At 50.2% G+C, this 18,832-nt stretch overlaps 2 protein-coding genes across 2 annotated transcripts; one reads left to right on the top strand and one right to left on the bottom strand.

Moving 5' to 3' along the window:
- The first annotated feature begins 2,871 nt into the window (after window positions 1–2,871).
- LOC109734607 (probable amidase At4g34880) lies at window positions 2,872–5,147 on the top strand. Its single transcript, XM_020293811.3, has 4 exons — window positions 2,872–3,740; window positions 3,826–4,062; window positions 4,172–4,373; window positions 4,682–5,147. Exons 1-4 carry the CDS (start codon window positions 3,019–3,021, stop codon window positions 5,036–5,038), a joined length of 1,518 nt encoding a protein of 505 aa, XP_020149400.1. The 5' UTR covers window positions 2,872–3,018; the 3' UTR covers window positions 5,039–5,147.
- A 7,878-nt stretch (window positions 5,148–13,025) lies between these two features.
- On the bottom strand, window positions 13,026–14,829 carry LOC109734606 (sialyltransferase-like protein 1). The gene has a single exon (XM_020293810.4). The coding sequence runs from the start codon at window positions 14,521–14,523 to the stop codon at window positions 13,336–13,338; it is 1,188 nt and encodes a 395-aa protein (XP_020149399.1). The 5' UTR covers window positions 14,524–14,829; the 3' UTR covers window positions 13,026–13,335.
- Window positions 14,830–18,832: the final 4,003 nt, after the last annotated feature.

The following is an 18,832-nucleotide window of genomic DNA, read 5'->3' as shown; positions in this document are numbered from 1 at the left end:
TATCAAACGGAGTCCAAACGGAATGAAACCTTCGGGAGAGTTATTTTTGGAACAAACGTGATCTAGAGGACTTGGAGTGGGCGTCAAGAAATGAACGAGGAGGCCACGAGGCAGGGAGGCGCGCATGCCCCCTGGGCGCGCGCCCCACCCTACTTCTTCCTCCTATATATATCCATATACCCCGAAAACATCCGAGAGCACCACGAAACCCTATTTCCACCGCCGCAACCTTCTGTACCCATGAGATCCCATCTTGGGGCCTTTTCCGGCGCTCCACCGGAGGGGGAATCGATCACGGAGGGCTTCTACATCAACACCATAGCCTCTCCAATGATGTGTGAGTAGTTTATCTCAGACCTTCGAGTCCATAGTTATTAGCTAGATGGCTTCTTCTCTCTCTTTGGATCTCAATACAAAGTTCTCCTCGATCTTCTTGGAGATCTATTCGATGTAACTCTTTTTGCGGTGTGTTTGTCGAGATCCGATGAATTGTGGGTTTATGATCAAGATTATCTATGAACAATATTTGAATCTCCTCTGAATTCTTTTATGTATGATTGGTTATCTTTGCAAGTCTCTTCGAATTATCAGTTTGGTTTGGCCTACTAGATTGATCTTTCTTGCAATGGGAGAAGTGCTTAGCTTTGGGTTCAATCATGCGGTGCTCGATCCCAGTGACAGAAGGGGAAACGACACGTATTGTATTGTTGCCATCGAGGATAAAGGATGGGGTTTATATCATATTGCTTGAGTTTATCCCTCTACATAATGTCATCTTGCTTAATGCGTTACTCTGTTCTTATGAACTTAATACTCTAGATGCATGCTGGATAGCGGTCAATGTGTGGAGTAATAGTAGTAGATGCAGGCAGGAGTCGGTCTACTTGTCGCGGACGTGATGCCTATATACATGATCATGCCTAGATATTCTCATAACTATGCACTTTTCTATCAATTGCTCGACGGTAATTTGTTCACCCACCGTAATACTTATGCTATCTTGAGAGAAGCCACTAGTGAAACCTATGGCCCCCGGGTCTATTTTCCATCATATATGTTTCCAATCTATTTTTACTTTGCAATCTTTACTTTCAATCTTTATCATAAAAATACCAAAAATATTATCTTATCATCTCTATCAGATCTCACTTTTGCAAGTGGTCGTGAAGGGATTGACAACCCCTTTATCGCGTTGGTTGTAAGGTTCTTATTTGTTTGTGTAGGTACGAGGGACTTGCGTGTAGCCTCCTACTGGATTGATACCTTGGTTCTCAAAAACTGAGGGAAATACTTACGCTACTTTGCTGCATCACCCTTTCCTCTTCAAGGGAAAACCAACGCATGCTCAAGAGATAGCAGATGGTACTTCGCTTGCTACACCGTGCCACATGCTATGACCCAAGCTCGTCTCATCAGACGGTATCCGCTTGGTAAGCCACAACACATGTCTATCAAACACCATAAACTACTTCCAACTCCTGGACAGAGACCGGGTGACTTAATAAGTCGAGAGGGGTCATGTTACTGGAGCCCAATGTGTGGTAGATACAATCACAGAACTCAGTTCCTATGAGCGGTATCAATGAGAAAGCTCTCCATGTACTCCTACATGACCTCTCATCGCTACCTTTACAAAAATAGTTCACACACTGAACTCTCACAGATGAGGACATGATCACTACCACTTCCAATTCATCACCCATGCATGATGAAGGGTCGCAACATGGCTTCAAGCAACTCCTAATCATGCTACTAACATGGTGAGCTTTATACTGTGACAATGTCAGGTCATGCAAAGGAATGTGTTCAACTAGCGATAACATGTGACAGTTGAATCGTGATGAAGGGTCAGAACATGCCTTCGAGCAACTCCTAGTCATGCTAGGAACATGGTAAGCTTTATATTGTGACAATAAGGAATGAGTTCAACTAGCAATAAAATGTGACAGTTGAATCGTTTCATCCTGCAGCCAAGCGTGCAGCCAAGCAAGTTGGGCCGGCCCAATTTACGCTTCATCACGTGCGCCACTGCAGCTATTTTTCTATTGTGTGTTTGTTTTGTTGTCTTGCTTTTTCCTTTCTGGGTTTTATTTCTTTCTCTTTTTTTCTAGTTTGTTTTTTCTCATGGTTTTTTTGCACCTCTCCATTTTAAGCTATACTATAAAGTTTTTTCAATATTCAATGATTTTTCTTCAAGTACTCACGGAACATTTTTATAATTTTTTAATATTTTTATAACAAGGAACTTTTTTTTACCATACAATGAATATTTTTAAACTACAAACTAAAATTCTTTTAAATGTATGGTGAGCTATTTTTAATATACACTGAACATTTTCTTAACACACACTAAATTTTTCTTAAACACACATCAAACATATTTTCAGAAAAAATGATGAGGAAAAAATCAAAGAGAAAAGAACCCAGCAAGCAGTTTTTCGGGGAAAAATATTTTTTTAGGGGATGGAAAAAAATATATGAAAAACCCCCGCTCAAGTGAGCTCGCTAGAGTGGGCCGAGCCATTTTCCGCTCACTTGCAGGCGTGAGCTGGACTATTTGATGCCAATGGGCATCCAATAGGAGGACTCAATACAAAGGTCAAACAAACAGACAACCTACTCTTTCCTACTTACTAGGGAGCTTTAACAGGCTCAAGCCCCCTCTCCAAAACTGTAAAATATAGTTTTTAGTACTAATGTCAAGGCCCAGCCCAACCACTTCCAGCCCAGTCCAACGCATATTTGCATGACACTGGCAGCCCAGCCCCCCCTCTATTTATTTCTAGATTCGCCAACTCGTGGTTGTAGATGCTCCTAGACAGCGAGAGAAAAAAAAGTGAGTGGTAAATTAGACACAATCATGAGGCATCTGAAAAGGCTAAAGGCCACTGCCATGAAAGTACACGAGCACGGGCGTGCAAGAGACCAAACAGTAGAGAGCAAAGAGCAGACAAGTCAAGCCACACCAACCCCGGTGCCACTGTCACCGCCACCGTTTAGCTAAGCTAAACTAACATCATGGCGTCGCTGCAGCTGCAAGCTGTCGCTGCCGTCCTGGCTCTCGTGGCCGGCGCCGGTGCCGCGCACAGCTTCGAGTTCCACGAGGCCACCGTCGAAGCCATCCAGCTAGGGTTCAGCAACGGGACTCTGACCTCCACGGCGCTCGTCCGGTTCTACCTGGATCAGATCGGCCGCCTCAACCCGCTGCTGCACGCCGTCATCGAGGTGAACCCGGACGCGCTCCGGCAGGCCAAGCATGCCGACGCCGAGCGCCGCCGCGGCACGGCCACCGGCTCGCTGCGCGGCGTCCCCGTCCTGCTCAAGGACAACATCGCGACCCGTGACGCGCTCAACACCACGGCGGGGTCGCTGGCTCTCCTCGGCTCTGTGGTGAAGCGTGACGCCGGCGTGGCGGCTCGGCTCCGGCGTGCGGGCGCCGTGGTGCTCGGCAAGGCCAGCCTGTCCGAGTGGGCCAATTTCCGCCCAGTCGAAGCCGGGTGGAGCGCCCGCGGCGGCCAGGCGCGGAACCCGTACGTGCTGTCGTCTACCCCGTGCGGGTCGAGCGCCGGGTCCGGCGTGGCCGTGGCGGCGAACATGGCGGCCGTGACGCTCGGCACCGAGACCGACGGCTCCATACTTTGCCCGTCGTCGTTCAACTCGGTTGTCGGCATCAAGCCGACGTTGGGGTTGACCAGCCGGGCCGGCGTCGTCCCCATCACCCCGTTGCAGGACACCGTCGGGTAACCCTTCCTTCTTCTTCTTGCTGTTGTTTCATATTCATTTAACCTGAAAATCTTGGTGCCGCTCGATGGAAATAAAATGCAGACCGATGTGCCGGACGGTGTCGGACGCGGTGCACGTGCTGGATGCCATCGTCGGCTACGACGCGCAAGACGCCGCGGCCACCGGAGCGGCATCCAAGTACATCCCGCACGGCGGGTACACGCAGTTCCTAAAGAAAAACGGGCTAAAAGGCAAGAGGATCGGCGTCCCCAATGGCTTCTTCCAAGGATATGACCAGACGCAGTTGAATACGTACAAGCAGCACCTCGCCACAATGAGGTTCGTAGTGACAGTTTACATCTCACTGTCCATGGATGAATATGACAGGCAGCTAACAATTTGAATACTATAAATATATGAGTTGATTCTTGATTTTATTTTTCAAAAGGAAACTTGGAGCAGTGGTGATCGAGAAGCTGGACGTCGCTGCCAATTTGACCGCTCTATTCGTTGAGATTTATTCCAAGGAGGGGATTGCGATGCAGGCAGAGTTCAAACTGAGCATAAACGCGTATTTGGCAGACTTGGTCTACTCCCCGGTCCATTCGCTAGCAGACATCATAGCTTTCAACAACAAGCATCCTGTGGAGGTAAGTGCACCAAAAAAACCAACTGAATCCATATTTCGGGGGATTAGATTATTTGCCACACTTTACCATGGGTCAGATGATTTGCCCTGGTTGTGTCCAAATGTCCAATGGCAGGTGGTTCACTTCTTGTTATTCAAACAATATAGATCTAGGTCTGTCAAAAGAAATTCTCAATTTTTCTTATAGATTCCTGCTGCATAGATCATGAGGCAATAAAACACCTGAAACATAGGTAGAATCGACACGGCAGTTAATGGAACTTATTCTTTATGTAGACTCTTACAAAATTTATTTACATGTTGGTGCAGGAGAGGCTAAAAGATTTCGGGCAGCCTGATCTTATCGCTGCCCAAAGCACAAACGGCATTGGGCCTGTAGAGAGAGGCGCGATCCGCCGCCTGAAGGAGCTGAACGCGAATGGGCTAGAGAAGCTAATGATGGAGCGCCAATTGGACGCGGTCGTGGCGCCTAACAGCGATATTTCTAGCCTTCTCGCCATCAACGGCCACCCTGGCATCGTTGTGCCGGCGGGGTACGACGAGAAGGGGTTCCCCTTCGGGATATGCTTCGGGGGGCTGCAGGGGTATGAGCCGAGGTTGATCGAGATGGCCTATTCTTTCGAGCAGGCTACCAAAGTGAGGAGGCCACCCATGTTCAAGCCCTAGCTGAATATAACTCTTGTGTAGCAACAATGTAACACGACGGCTAACAAAACGGCTCCACTTACACTTTTCTCGTTACATGTCAAAGAATAAACCCTGCAAGTATTACTTATTGGGTCAGGAAGTAGTAATAACTCTGAATAAACTAGCAATGTGGCCTTACTAAAGGTGAAACAACAGGCACCTTAGCCAACGTTGCCGCAAAAGAAAGCACGCCCATCTCCCCCTTACGCTTCACTAGGACAAGAAAGCAATTGTTTTAAAGATCACATGGAACGCCCAAGAAGAGGCGCACGTTGGACTTGTCGCACCAGCACCGATTTGTTTTTTTGTTTTTTTAAATAATTTCGATAAAAGGAGCATCAGCCCCCCAATTTCATTTCATCTGAAATTGATAAGATAACCAGATCCAAAATCAGCTCAAGGGGAACTCTACCCCAGCCAACTATGCCTGCTTATTAAAGTTTCTGAGTTTCTGCATACAAGACTGCAAGTCTTCTACCTTTTTTTTTTCTGTTTGAGATTGCTTTTACCACGTGGTGACTGCAAGTCTTCTACAAAGAAACAGAAAGCAGTACATCCTACATCAGGGCTTCTAAACTATGGCGAGGACACTACGTTACGTATATAACGACATCCGCAGCATCAGTCATTCATTCTTTGTCCACAGTACCAACTTTATTATCATCTCTTACTCCAATTTCTATGTTACCTAGGGCTGGTATTGGATAAACCTTTCTTGTATTTTGCTTCATTTGTACATATGTACTTTATTTATTTACTGTATGAAAATACCATAAAACAATTGTTCTACGGTTCTGGGCTTCAAAAGAAAAAGCATGGTGGGTGGTGTAGAAGCAAACTATACATAATAGTGTGAGTCCATCCCATGCTCTGTCTTAAGCCTGCAGATTACGAGGCTACATGGTGGCGGCGGCGCTCGGACTATTCGAGCGGTTGGGCAGGACGACATAAGTGAGATGAGCCGTCCGCTTTTTTCTTGTTGCTGCCATTGGATAATCAAATTAAGTAGGTACATAGATGCTTTAATAATGAGATAATATTCCATTACAAATTAAGTAGATACATAAAATGTTCTAATAATGAGATTTTTTTGCTATGGTTTACACATTAATTTTTTTTAAATTTGTTATTTGTTTCCTTTTTCGCGAATACGCAAAGCTTGCGTATCATTTCATTGATAGGTAGGAGAGAACAAGAGTAACATAGATAAGAGAGGGGGAAGTGGGAAAGAATACAACACAGCATACACTCGCCTAGCTCAAACTCCAGCCAAGGAAGGCGAGGAGACGAGACCCAGAGCACCTAGACCACGTCACAACCATCGCAAGGCATCACCGTCGCACGACCACCACTCCAGGACAGACCAAATCAACGTACCCCCACCTTAAGCGCCTAGAGGAGTTGACAAGTGGGAAGCAGGATTCGGCTGGGCAGGAGGAAGAAGCCATGGATGAGGCACCGACGATGTCGTACATTGCGCCCCGGATGCCCATGCCCTGAGAAGCAGCCCAAAACCAAGCTTGGCGTCCACCATCTTCAATTCCAACACCGGAGACACCACGAGCAACCAAGATCGCGCCTTCATGAAGGATACGACATCGGGACGCCGCCGCTGTCCAATCTGGTGAACCAGACTAGGGGTTTCCCCCGGTGCGCGAAGTGGAACACAGACAAAAGACCATGGCAGCGCCTTCAAGAAGGACACGGCACCCGCATGTGTCGCCGCTGCCAGCAACAGCAAGCTGAGCAAGGATTTCGCCTTGGTCTTTGACTGGACAATCCCAAATGTCGCCAGCTCAGGATTCGAAGACGAGGAAACCAAAACACTTGCTTGAACCAACATCGCAGGAAGGAGAGATGGACCCTTCAACATGAGCCGCTGGAATCGCCACCACCTAGGACAGCCGCCATCGCCAACCTTGCTTCAGGCACTCGATCCCCCACCATCCATCGCCAGATCTGGGCAGGGGAAACCCGGAATCCACAACCAGCCGATAGGAGGAGGCATGGCCGGGCCACTGGGAGGAGCAGTCGAGAGGGTCAACAGCAGCCGAAGGTCGGGGCAGGGGGTGGCACTGCAGGAGGTCGATCTTGGGGAGAGGCCACGCTACACCAGGAAGCGGCCGGTGACAGCGGATGGGGGAAGGACTCGGCCGGCGAAGTCGCCGCCAGGCCGGAGGAGGAGCATCACCGGAGCAGCGAGAGGCCGCCGCCGCGCGAGGCAACCAGCAGCCGGAGCAGGGGATCCGCCGCCGGACGGAGCAGGGGATCCGCCACCAGCCGAAGCGAGGGATGCTCCGCCGGGCCGCGAGCGCGCGCGAGATGGAGACCCCGCCGCTGCCGCCACGACGCGGGCTTCGCCCGGAGGTTATTTGTTTCCTAATTAATGTGATTGGGTGATTTAAGGTAAGGTTAATAACTTAGATTTGATTTTAGAGATTGGTCATGATTGATTCTTTCACATAAAAATATTACTAAATAACTTGCGCCAGTATGAAAAGTTCTGATCCGTTCAGATTTTTTGTGGAGTATTTTATTAGCCTGTGTGCGTGGGTGGGGTGGGGGAAGGGGACGAAAAAGTTCAATCTAAAAAAACTGGACGAAAGTGATGGGACGAAAAAAAAAACCTGGACGCAATCCTACCAACTGCTCCATTATGAGTTGAGATAAATATGTCCGAGTGATCTGAAAGAACTTATAAGTATTTGAGTTTTCTTTTTAAGGGATGGTTCCAACGTTTTGCTTGTTCCAACCCTGACAAGTGGGCCCATGCAAATATATAAACCTAGAAGCAAGGGAGCTATCCTAAATCGTCATATTTCATGCACAATCCCGTCCGATGCCTCCCTCCAACGATCTCCGGTCTCCATCTACCTGGTTCAAAATTTAGGTCCAATATAATGGCTACTCCATACCTGCAAAAGCTAAAATTCAAGTCCAATAATGGCTGAAACTTATTGAATTTTCAGAATGTACTACCTCCGTTTCAGTTTACAAGTCCTACGCGCATACCTAGGTTGCCAATTTTATCACCCTAATATGAACTATATAACACAAAAATTATATCTTTTGAAAGTAGAAACTCTGTAGTTTATGTTGGTATATTTTTTATAATATATGACTTATATTAGGTTGGTTAAATTGACGACCTAAGAGTACGCTCACGCCCTATAAACTGAGAGAGAGGTAGTACCTTGGTATTCTAGCTTACTAAGTTCGTCTAGTCTATAGACCTTGTCTCAATTCGCCTTGCATGTAACAGTAGATGTGTCCTTTGTCCATGGCCCGCAATTGATAAACCAAATAATCAGGGTGAATTAATTAACCGTATAACTTAGCCAAACTGTGTTCCACCTTATTTTATAAGTACGTGCCATGGCATGGGTGTCTCTAAGAGCAACTCTAGCAGACCCGCAAAACGCCGGCCCGCAAAACGCGTTTGCAGTTCGCGCAAAACCGCTTTTGCGGGCCGGCGAGGGCTAGCACAGATGCAGACCCCTCAAACGGACCCGTAAAAAAGCATATTCCGCGCGAATATACTTTTTTACGGGTCGGCTATGCGGGTTTTGCTCGGGCAACAGCGCAACGACCCGCAAACAGCAAAACTGCAAATCTGAAATTTGTCATAGGCTTCACAAACAAGTTCAAATTCAAATGACATAAACAGTTTGCGCGCGAATAAAAGCGAAGTTCATTACGCAAAAAAGGCATGCAAAGGTATGCGCCCATGTCCGGCATCATCTTGAGGGTCAATCTTCACTCGGCGCCATGGAGTCCATCTTGAAGTTCATCGGCGCCACCGTAGCCACCTCCGTCGCTTGTTCCAACTCCCGCACCGAAATCATCCACATTGCCACCGTATGGAGCAGAGAAAACATCACCGGAACTGGCAGACGGACCGGCCGAGGCGACCATTCTCCTCTTCAAGATGTCTCTCCTTGCCATATCATGTCATGCTTTGGTGACGTCGTCCATGTCATTGCGGTTCATTGACATGATCTTGTTCTCTTCGGCGAGCAACAATGACAGCGATTTGTTTTCAGAGGCGCGTACTTTTCTCTCCTCAATGGCAGCTCTGCGCAGCCCCTCTTCTTTGAGCATTTGCCATTTTTCTTGCTTCTCTTTTGCCTTCTTTTCGGGCAACTCTTTCTTGATCTCCAACGACTTCAACAACATTAACTCGTTTGATTGCACCATGGCATCAATCTTCTCCCTCAAGCTCGATGCTTCTTACTCTCTCTTTATCTTCTCTCTAGTCTTCTTGTCGCCATCGGGCTTGTTCAAATTTCTTGGGCCATCATCATCTTCATCTTCATCCATGTTTGTAAGCGAGCCTCTCTTTGGTGGGGACTCTTTGTCGATCAACTTTCACTTGTCTCACTTTTGGAGCAACTCCCAACAATGCTCTAATTTGAAGAATCTGCCTTCCGAAGCTTCCATGTCTTTGTATCTATGTTGGGCAATCTTGTCCTACACAATGCGAACAAGATGTTGCAATCATTTTTCATGATACATAATGATGATGCACAACTTGAACAAAGGCAAAGCAAACTCACATAGTCGGACTCCACGGTGCCACTTGGAGGTGCATTGCGTACTTGCTCCAAGCAAGCTGCCCAACGGCTACACATAGGCTTGATGTTCTCCCAACGACCTTGAAGCGACCGAAATGTGCGGGTAGTCTTGTTGGGGTAGTTTTTCATAATGCGGAAGTATTGATCTTCGATCCTTTGCCAATATCTCTTAGCGGTTTGATTAGTACCCATGCATGCATCAAGAGACACCGCACTCCATGCTTTGATCAAAGCTTGATCTTCTAAGATGGTGTAGTTCTTCGATCTTTGGCTTTTCCCAACTTTTGCTTGTGAATTCTCAAACGCTTCCACTTCGATCTCAGCCAAGTCGTCCGCACAACCATGGTCGTCCACGCCGCACTTTGTTTCATTGTAGTCGAAGGGTTCGAAGGGGGCTTGATCAATGTCAACCGCGTTCGTATCCAACAAGTTCACGAACTCGGTTGTTGCATTGTTCGAACCACCGCTGTACCGAATGATAAGAAGTCACGAGCTATCGATAAACAATGGCGAAAATGAAAGAGAATCACCAAAGTCCGAAGAGATATACCTTCCGGCCATTTCGTCAAATACCTCGCTCGCGGGGGGAGCGACACCGTTGAACGGCATCGCCGGAGCACCTCCTTGCGGGGGGATGGAGTGAGAGGTTGAAGAAGATTTGTTTCTTGAAGTCGGAACCTTCCTCCGCTTTGCGCCCGCGACCTTGCCGACCTTCTCCGCCGCCGGCCGGGATCGCACAGCGGCATTGCCGCCCGGAGCGCGGGCCATCGCGGCGGGGGCAGCCGGATTCCCGCCTTGCACAAGCACGTTGCCCTGCCGCTTGCGGGCAGGCGTGGCGTGTGCTTGGGCGACGCCGGCGAGGCCTACATGGCCAGCGACGAGATCCGCCCGAGGGAAAGGGGCGTGCGCGACCTCGACGGTGACGGGGGGTAGCATCGGGTTGTCCATGGCGGCGAGGGACGGCCGGGGAGGAGCGGCCGGAGCTTCGGAGGGGGGGCAATGGTGGCGGAGGGTGCGGGAAGCGGGAAAGGGGGCGTGGAAATGTCCCTCCCGCCAAATCTCGCGCCAGATGGGGGTTGAGCTCGGGTCGGCCTCCCAGCCCGTGAAGATAGAGGTTGGGGGAGAAGATTTGCCGCGCCCCGCAAAATTTTTTGCGGGCCGGGGCGTTTTGCGGGGTCTGCTCGTGCAGATTTTTCGGCCCCGACCCGCAATTTGACGGTTATTTTGCGGGCCGGGGCGTTTTGCAGGGTGTTGCTCTAACCAGGCTGAAGAGTAAAACGAGCAACTTCAGAAGAAGAGATAATGAAGGGGAAATGAACCACCACCTGCAGGAGCAGGAATGCGCAACAAAGCCGGCAGGCAAGAACTGGTGGGAGTATCAACGTACGGGCTCTAAACATGAGTATAGTCTGTCAAATCGCTTTATATCAGGTAAAAGCTCCTGCAATTAAGCGGCTGAGGCTGAGGCCGCAAAAGTTCATTGACAGGCAAGTGAGCCGCAGCTTTCTGGTTAAATGATTGGGTAACTCATTATGCTAGGCTGCAAGTGGCATTAGTCCCACGTCACTGCTTATCAACGATGATCAAACTGCATACAACTCGGCAGATAATCACCAGTACTAGTCCAAAACCACGCAGGTTCAGAAGACAATGGATAAACTGACAGTGAAAACATGTGTGGACAGAGACGTAGTCTTCCTCGAATTTGTAATGCTTCAGGTTGTAAATAAAACTACAATATCAAGTGTGATCACCATTGCAACAAATTAGGAAAGGGTAGACGAGGATGAAGGAGCCTGATAAGCACAATGGTCATGAATAACTGAAAGAAACAGACACCTCGCAAAAACAAAAAGAATAACAGAAACAGACCAACAAGTAACAACAGCTCCTCAGATGACAGAGACTTTGCTTCGAGAAAATAAGGCGGCATAAACTTGTAGTACCAGATAAGAACTTTGCGTGCAGAGACAAACTTTGCCAACCATGATGCCTACGGAAATTCTACGACCATTTCTAAAAATAAAAAAGGGAAATTCTACGAGCAAATGACGAACTCCATACTGTTGGTTATGAATTTTTTCTGTACAGTCTACTGATCAAATGAAACAGAGGACCTGAGCTCCTCCACCCCTCAAATTCTGCAAGTACCAATAATGCCTAGTAAGGTGGAAAACCTACTTAGTTTGTGCCATAGTACAGTCCTAGTATCAGGATCACACTATGCTGCTGATGATAAGATTTTCTTTTCACAAAAAGAAGCACATCAAAAGACAAGGGGAAATGCCAAAAAGGCACCCAAAGCTGTCAATTAGTTTACTGGCTCAAGATAAGATCCAGTACACTCAATAACATGTAGGGGGCGTCCTTTGAACCAATAAAAAAGATTGCAGTACAAAAAGGTACCAGGCTCACTAAATATGCAGGTGCACGCGTAACATGGTGGACCGAACAATATCATCAAATGGATCTTTGCACACAACGATCCACCGATTAAACAACGGCCCGATACACCGCAACTTCTTCATTACGGGTAATTTCAGACCAAGGAGCTGGGAGCGTCCTGAGCCGCTGAACATGGTGGATTCATTTCAAATAAGCTGAAGAGAATATTGCTGTCGGCACATGGCCAGCTATGAGGCCATCTGCTTAACCTTGGGAGACTCGATGTTAATGGCAGAACAAGAGAATGGTACTATCCCATGGTAATATTTCTCAGCGACATGTATCAAGATTCAAGCGTCCTTTCCTACATCCTAGTCGTAGCATAGACATAAAATGTAAAGCAATACAAAAGGTGAACTGCAGTCGTTGACAGAAACTGTGAACTTGTGTAATGCAAAACATCCAGTAATTATGAAATTATAATGCAAGACTCCCAATCTCCCATTGGAATCAAGCTGCAAACCCTGGTACCAAAAAGAAAAGAGGAAATAGCACCGCATGGGAATACTTTGGTCTAACAAGATGGAAATGGTTCAAACTCGTCAACAGACTGACAATGGTTCAAACTCATCAACAAACTAAGCACACGAGCTAAATTCGAACCATTTTTCATCTTGTTGGACCAAAGTGGTGCCACTCTTGAAAAGAAAACGCATTCACAGAAGTAATTATGTACACTGTTATCCTGTTAAGCTTACTAGTTCGATGATAAATAAGGTAAAAAGGATCACATACCAAGAAGACATAAGCAAGCAGTAAAATAAGGTATAGATTTTATCAGCTGAAGCATAGTAGCAGCAAGGCTGAGGCATGCCTGTCACCTAAGAGAAACAACCTACTCCGTAAAGAAATATAAGACCGTTTAGATCACTAAGTAGTGATCTAAACGGTCTTATATTTCTTCACAGAGGGAGTACATATCAGCTGAATCATAGTGGCAGCAAGGCTTCACATAAGGTATAAATTTGATTCGGAAGAAATAATCAAGACAAATCAGTCTGAAATTACACTTCACTAGCTGTCGTCGTGAAGCAGCCAAAAACACAAGCAACCTCTCCTATACGGTTATACCAGTGGAGGATCCTAAATCTTAATGTACACTTGCAGCTCCAATTCTCTATCTCAACTCACCTATCATCTAATCACAATAAATAACTAACCCACCTCGCAGAGCACATTTTACACTGAGCAAACAAGCAGGTCCAAAAAGAAAAGCATAACGTCGAGCACGTTGCCCGCACCCTAGGAAGCTGGCGCCTAATGGTAGAACACGACGGGCGGGACAGCCAAGCCAGTGTCCTTGAGGAAGGGGACTACCTGCGGGCGCTCGGCGAGGTCGCGGTAGAAGGCGTACTCCGCCTCGTAGTCGTGGAGGTCGAGCTCGTTCTTCTGGTTGCTGTGGTAGTGGTGCTTGGCGTCTGCCACCTTCCCGAAGCCGAACACGCTCACCCTGTCGCACACCCCCACCGCGACCATGATGGCCTGCATCCCGGACGAGTAGTGGAACAGCGCCGCGTCGTGCGCGCCGTTCCAGTCCTCGACGGCGCGGCCCGTCTCGGCGACGAAGCGGCGGAGCGAGTAGTACTTGACGATGCGCGCGCAGAGGACGTCGAGGCGAGGGTCGGTGACGGAGATGGGTGCGTCGTGGGTGGCGAGGGAGGATGCGTTGCAGGCGGCGACGTCGAGGAAGTGCGCGGCCTGGCAGATGTAGAGGAGGACGGGGACGCCGCTGCCGTAGGGGTGGCAGAAGCAGCCGGGGCGGCGCGCGCAGAGGTGTAGTATGTTGCTGTTGATGAAGGAGAGGTTGGTCTTGGCGCCGACGTGCGCGGTGTAGCCGACGATGCGGGCGTTGTTGAGGCGGAAGACGGCGTGGTGGGAGTCGATGAGGGCGCCGTGGGCGTGGCGGAGGAGGATGCCGCTGTTGCCGACGACGGCGCAGGAGGGGATGCGGGCGGGGAGGGCGAGCACGGCGGGGAGGTCGCGGAGCACGGCGGGGTCGTAGCGGCGGAGGCGGTGCCAGGAGCGGAGCGCGCGGCGGAGGGCGGGGTCGAGGAGGAGCTCCTCGCGCGGGAGCGGGTGGAGCAGGGAGTCGGCGTGGTCGCGGTCCGCGTGGCCGCGGCGGTGGACGGGGAACTGGTGGTGGCGGAGGTGGAGCGGGTGGAGCCTGTCGCGGCGCCAGGCGCGGGCGCGGGCGCGCCCCGAGGCCGGGAGGCGGCCCTCGAGGAGGTCGTCGACGTCGCGGCGCAGGGACGGCTCGGAGCCGTCGAGGGCGGCGAGGCGGAGGAGCGTGGCGTTGAGGCGCGCGGGATCGAGCGGCGGCGGCGGCGGGGCGAGCGCGGGGGCCGGCGGGGCCAGCGCCCGGCGGAGCGCGGAGGGGAAGGAGGCCGCGCCGCAGAGCACGACGAGGAGGAGCGCCGCGAAGGGCCCCCGCAGCGGCCGCTTCATGGCCGCCGCCGCAGCAGCCGGGGGCTAAGTGGGCCGGGGCCGCATCGGGGGATGATGCGCATCTGGGGGGTGCGAGCCCGAGCCGAGGAGGTCCGGGCGGCCGGGGGAGTGGGGCGCGGCGCGATGGATGGGTTCGAGTACGGCGAGGTGGGCAGGAGCGAGGTTGATTTATTTGTAGTAGGTGGTTGGACTTTGGGTTCGGGGAACGGGGGATCCTATGTGTCGTTGTTCTTGCTGGGTTCGAGCAGCGTCGGGAGGAGCAATGATTCTGTGCTGTGTGTGAGGGACGCAACGTGACTGCACGAGGCCCCGGCACGGCATGGCTCTGCGGGAGATGATGGGCGGAATTGTTTGTGGATTGACCCTGTGTCCCGGTGAAATTGGCACTTTTGTCCCCGATGGATTGACAATCATAGTTTAACAATCCGAACATACCAAAATGAAATAAATGTCCGAGCGTGACAGATGCCTTGCTTACTGGCCAGACGCCATCCATGTGTCGTGCTCCGTCTGCATCTTTGCCGCATGCTCCGCAGCAGCAGCAATCGCCCTCGCCGTCTCGTACTCCCTACGCTCGTTGATCTCCTTCTTCTCCGCAAACCACTTCTTTGCATGCTCATCCAAGAGGGGGTCTGCCAACATGATCCTTGCATCCTTCGCTTCCCGTGCGAGTTGCAACCTCTCCTTCTCAAGTTCAATGTCTTGGCCTTCTCGAGCTCCCATTTGATCGCCGCCTCTTACTTCGCCAACTCGATCTTCTCCCTCTCAATTTTCAGTTCTTCTCTGCCCTCTTTCGGTCCCAATACATCCTTTCCTTTTGGGCATCCAACATGAGCTTGTACTTCTCATATTTCTTGTTCTCCCTCGCTGAAAAAATGGCCGTCCATGTGGAGGACATTTTTGTAGTCGAGGCGTCACGGAGGCCCTTGCCTTCCCACTTGTTTTCCATGACTTGCTGGTTATCCTTTGGCACGGTGGCTCTTCCATTCTCGACAACAATTCGTCCTCTTCATCGTCCAATCCAATTGATTGGTGGAAGCTTGAGCCATTCTTGTCGCCCTTGAAATCGGTCACAAGTTGTGTCCACTTTGGCACTCCATTCAATATGATTCAACAATGCCTAAAAGCAAACGACTTCTTCTCCCTTTCGTGATATAAAGTGGCCGCTGAGGGATTCCTGGACTGGGGGGTCCTCGGGCGTCCGGGATATGTGATATGGGCTGGACTGATGGGCCGTGAAGATACAAGATCGAAGACCTTCCCCCGTGTCCGGATGGGACTCTCCTTTGCGTGGATGGCAAGCTTGGCGTCCGATGTGTAGTTTCCTTCCTCTGTAAACCGACCTTGTACAACCCTAGCCCCCTCCGGTGTCTATATAAACCGGAGGGTTTAGTCCGTAGGGGCAATCATAATCATACAGGCTAGACATCTAGGGTTTAGCCATTACGATCTCGAGGTAGATCGACTCTTGTAACCCTTATACTCATCAAAGTCAATCAAGCAGGAAGTAGGGTATTACCTCCATTAAGAGGGCCCGAACCTGGGTAAACATCGTGTCCCTGTCTCCTGTTACCTTCGATCCTCAGATGCACAGTTCGGGACCCCCTACTCGAGATCTGCCGGTTTTGACACCGACATTGGTGCTTTCATTGAGAGTTCCTCTGTGTCGTCGACAGAAGGATTGATGGCTCGCCTTGTCATCAAGGACAGTATCACTTCCGGAGGAGCCCTAGTTTCAGGGCAAACCCTCCGGCTTGGCAGCTTCACCATGGGCGCCCGTTCGGCCGTTAAGCCGAAGGCAACCCCCCAAGTCACCAAAAATCATCTCCGTTCGGCCCCGAATACTCCGACAAAATGGATCCGGCAGATTTATCGTCTTTGAACGAACTCCTAGATCGCATCGCCGCCCTGGGGGTCGCATCGGACTATGATCGGATTGGGCTTAAACCCGATCAGAGAGAAATCAAATCTCCACCGATCACCCATCAGGTAGCGGTTGTGGAGGACCAAGGTGACAATAACTCTTCTCCTACGTTGAGAACAAACTATGTTTGGATTTCCGAGCTCGGAGAGCCGGATACCCACCTTCGGGGGGACACTCTCTGTCCTCCGAACATAGAATTGAGCGTTGAGCCTGTTAACTCACTGGACACTCCGGAGCCCGGGCTGGTAACCTCGGAAATTCTTCAAACTCCGGACTCCACATTGGGTCAGAGTCCGGATTTAACCCCGCCCACCCACCACAAGCAATACTCCCCAAGAAATTCCGGTCCTCCGGGTATGTGCGACCTAATGTATGTGCGGCAGCAGCCTCAGGAAACAGTCCATCACTTCTGGGCCGGATTCCTCCTTGTTCGAAACAAGATCAAAGATTGCTGCGACTACGACGCGATTTCAGTATTTCGCAACAACTGTACGGATGAGGGAATCCTTAATGCCCTCAACCACCATCGCGTACTGCACTTTGCAGACTTGGCACACATAGTACAGAAGTACTGCACAATGGAAAGCGCCTGGAAAACTCAGACAGCCCGCTGGGAACCGCAGGCCTTTAAGCCATCTCCCGGACGGGCAAAAAGGATGCACCCTCGCGGGGCACCCGATCATCATCCCGTGGACAAAAAAATCAAGCCCTTTATGGGGCACAGAACTGTCCTTGAGGAATGGCTCGACAGGCCATGTCAAATACACATGACGCCGAATATCGAACCAACCCACAGCCTCTGAGCATGTTGGATACTCCGGCAAGTGGCCAAGAGCGGCGAGGCTATCCTCACCAACACTACCTCAGAGAAGTACTCTTCAGAGGACGACGATCTCAAAGTATTTACGGTCTTTGAGACCCTTTCTTCAAATAATCGGCGTAAAAGGGCGCTCTGCAACCTCGTCGAAGTCTGCCAAGTAGCAGCAATAAATCCTTGGAACGATACGGCGATAACTTTCAATGCCGATGACGAACCAAGATCCCGATCAGTCCGGGCACCAGCCGCTTTGGTCCTAAACCCAATCGTGGACGGTTTTCGGCTCACTAAAGTGCTCATGGACGGCGGCGGCGAACTGAACCTCATCTATGAAGACACAGTCAATAAAATGCAAATGGATAGGAGTCGCATTGAACAAAGTAACACAACCTTTCGAGGCATTATCCCCGGTCGGGAAGCAAGATGCTCTAGGAAAATCAAACTCGACGTGGTATTCGGCACGCTGGAGAACTATAGGTCCGAAGAGTTACTCTTCCATGTGGCACCTTTCAACAGCGGGTATCGCGCCCTGTTGGGGCGAGACGCATTCACACGCTTTCAAGCCATACCCCATTACGGGTATATAAAGCTCAAAATACCCGGGCCCACCGGAGTTATCACTATAACCAGTGATCCGGACATAACACTCCGCGCCGAAAACAAGACCGCCTCTCTAGCCCTCGAGGCACTATCCGAGGCCCTTGCGGCTGAGGAATTAACCACCCTACGCTCCACAGCGGATAGGGACGCCGTAATCCTTGATAAGACACTACAAAAAAATACACTTCCGTGATGATACGTGTTTGTCACAGTAGGTCACGTTTTCTGTCATGCATGTACATCCATGACAATTTTATGATAAAATCAAGATAGTCATACCTGTGCTGTCATAGAAGTGTTCCATGACGTTACCAAAATTATCATCACGAAAGTGTCCACTTCCATGACGATAAATCGCGCGTCACAGAAGTGCTTTTGTCAAGGGTGACCGACACGTGGCATCCACCATAACGGAACGCCGTTAAGCTATCGGGTCCGGTTTTGGATCCGATAACCCGTTAACAGCCCGGACCAATGGGGATTTTCCACGTGTAAAATCATCATTGGCTGGAGGAAACACGTGCCAGCTCCGCGTTGGCACAGGTGTCACTCATCCAATGGGCGAGATGCGCCTATGATATGTTGACACGTGGACCGGCCCAAAAGTGGCCCATAAAGTTTAAATGGGCCGGCCCAACTAAAGGCCCACAAGATTTTGCGGACCATAATGGGTCGGCCCAGCTAAAGGCCCACGAGATTTTGCAGACCATAATGGGCTGGCCCAGCTAAAGGCCCACAAGATTTTGCGGGCCATAATGGGCCGGCCCAGGTAAAGGCCCACAAGATTTTTGCGGGCCATAATGGGCCGGCCCAGGTGAAGGCCCACAAGATTTTTGTGGACCATAATGGGCCGGCCCAGCTAAAGGCCCAACATTCTCAGTTAAGGCCCGTACGGCTAGTGTCAAGTCGGCCCGTCAACGGCCTGTCCTAAACTTGTCATCATCGCGACCCATGGTCACTTCTGGCCC

Source organism: Aegilops tauschii, chromosome 3 (genome assembly GCF_002575655.3).
Source record: "Aegilops tauschii subsp. strangulata cultivar AL8/78 chromosome 3, Aet v6.0, whole genome shotgun sequence".
NCBI classification, from domain to species: Eukaryota; Viridiplantae; Streptophyta; class Magnoliopsida; order Poales; family Poaceae; genus Aegilops; species Aegilops tauschii.
The sequence above is the reverse complement of the archived record's forward strand: the minus strand, read 5'-3'. Positions and strand labels throughout refer to the sequence as shown.

Excerpts from the sequence above, each read along its gene's own strand:
- LOC109734607 (XM_020293811.3), top strand. The coding sequence starts at position 3,019 with ATGGCGTCGCTGCAGCTGCAAGCTGTCGCTGCCGTCCTGGCTCTCGTG. Across the intron at positions 4,063-4,171 it reads CAGCACCTCGCCACAATGAG|GAAACTTGGAGCAGTGGTGA; the intron begins GTTCGTAGTGAC and ends ATTTTTCAAAAG. Across the intron at positions 4,374-4,681 it reads ACAACAAGCATCCTGTGGAG|GAGAGGCTAAAAGATTTCGG; the intron begins GTAAGTGCACCA and ends ATGTTGGTGCAG.
- LOC109734606 (XM_020293810.4), bottom strand. The coding sequence starts at position 14,523 with ATGAAGCGGCCGCTGCGGGGGCCCTTCGCGGCGCTCCTCCTCGTCGTG.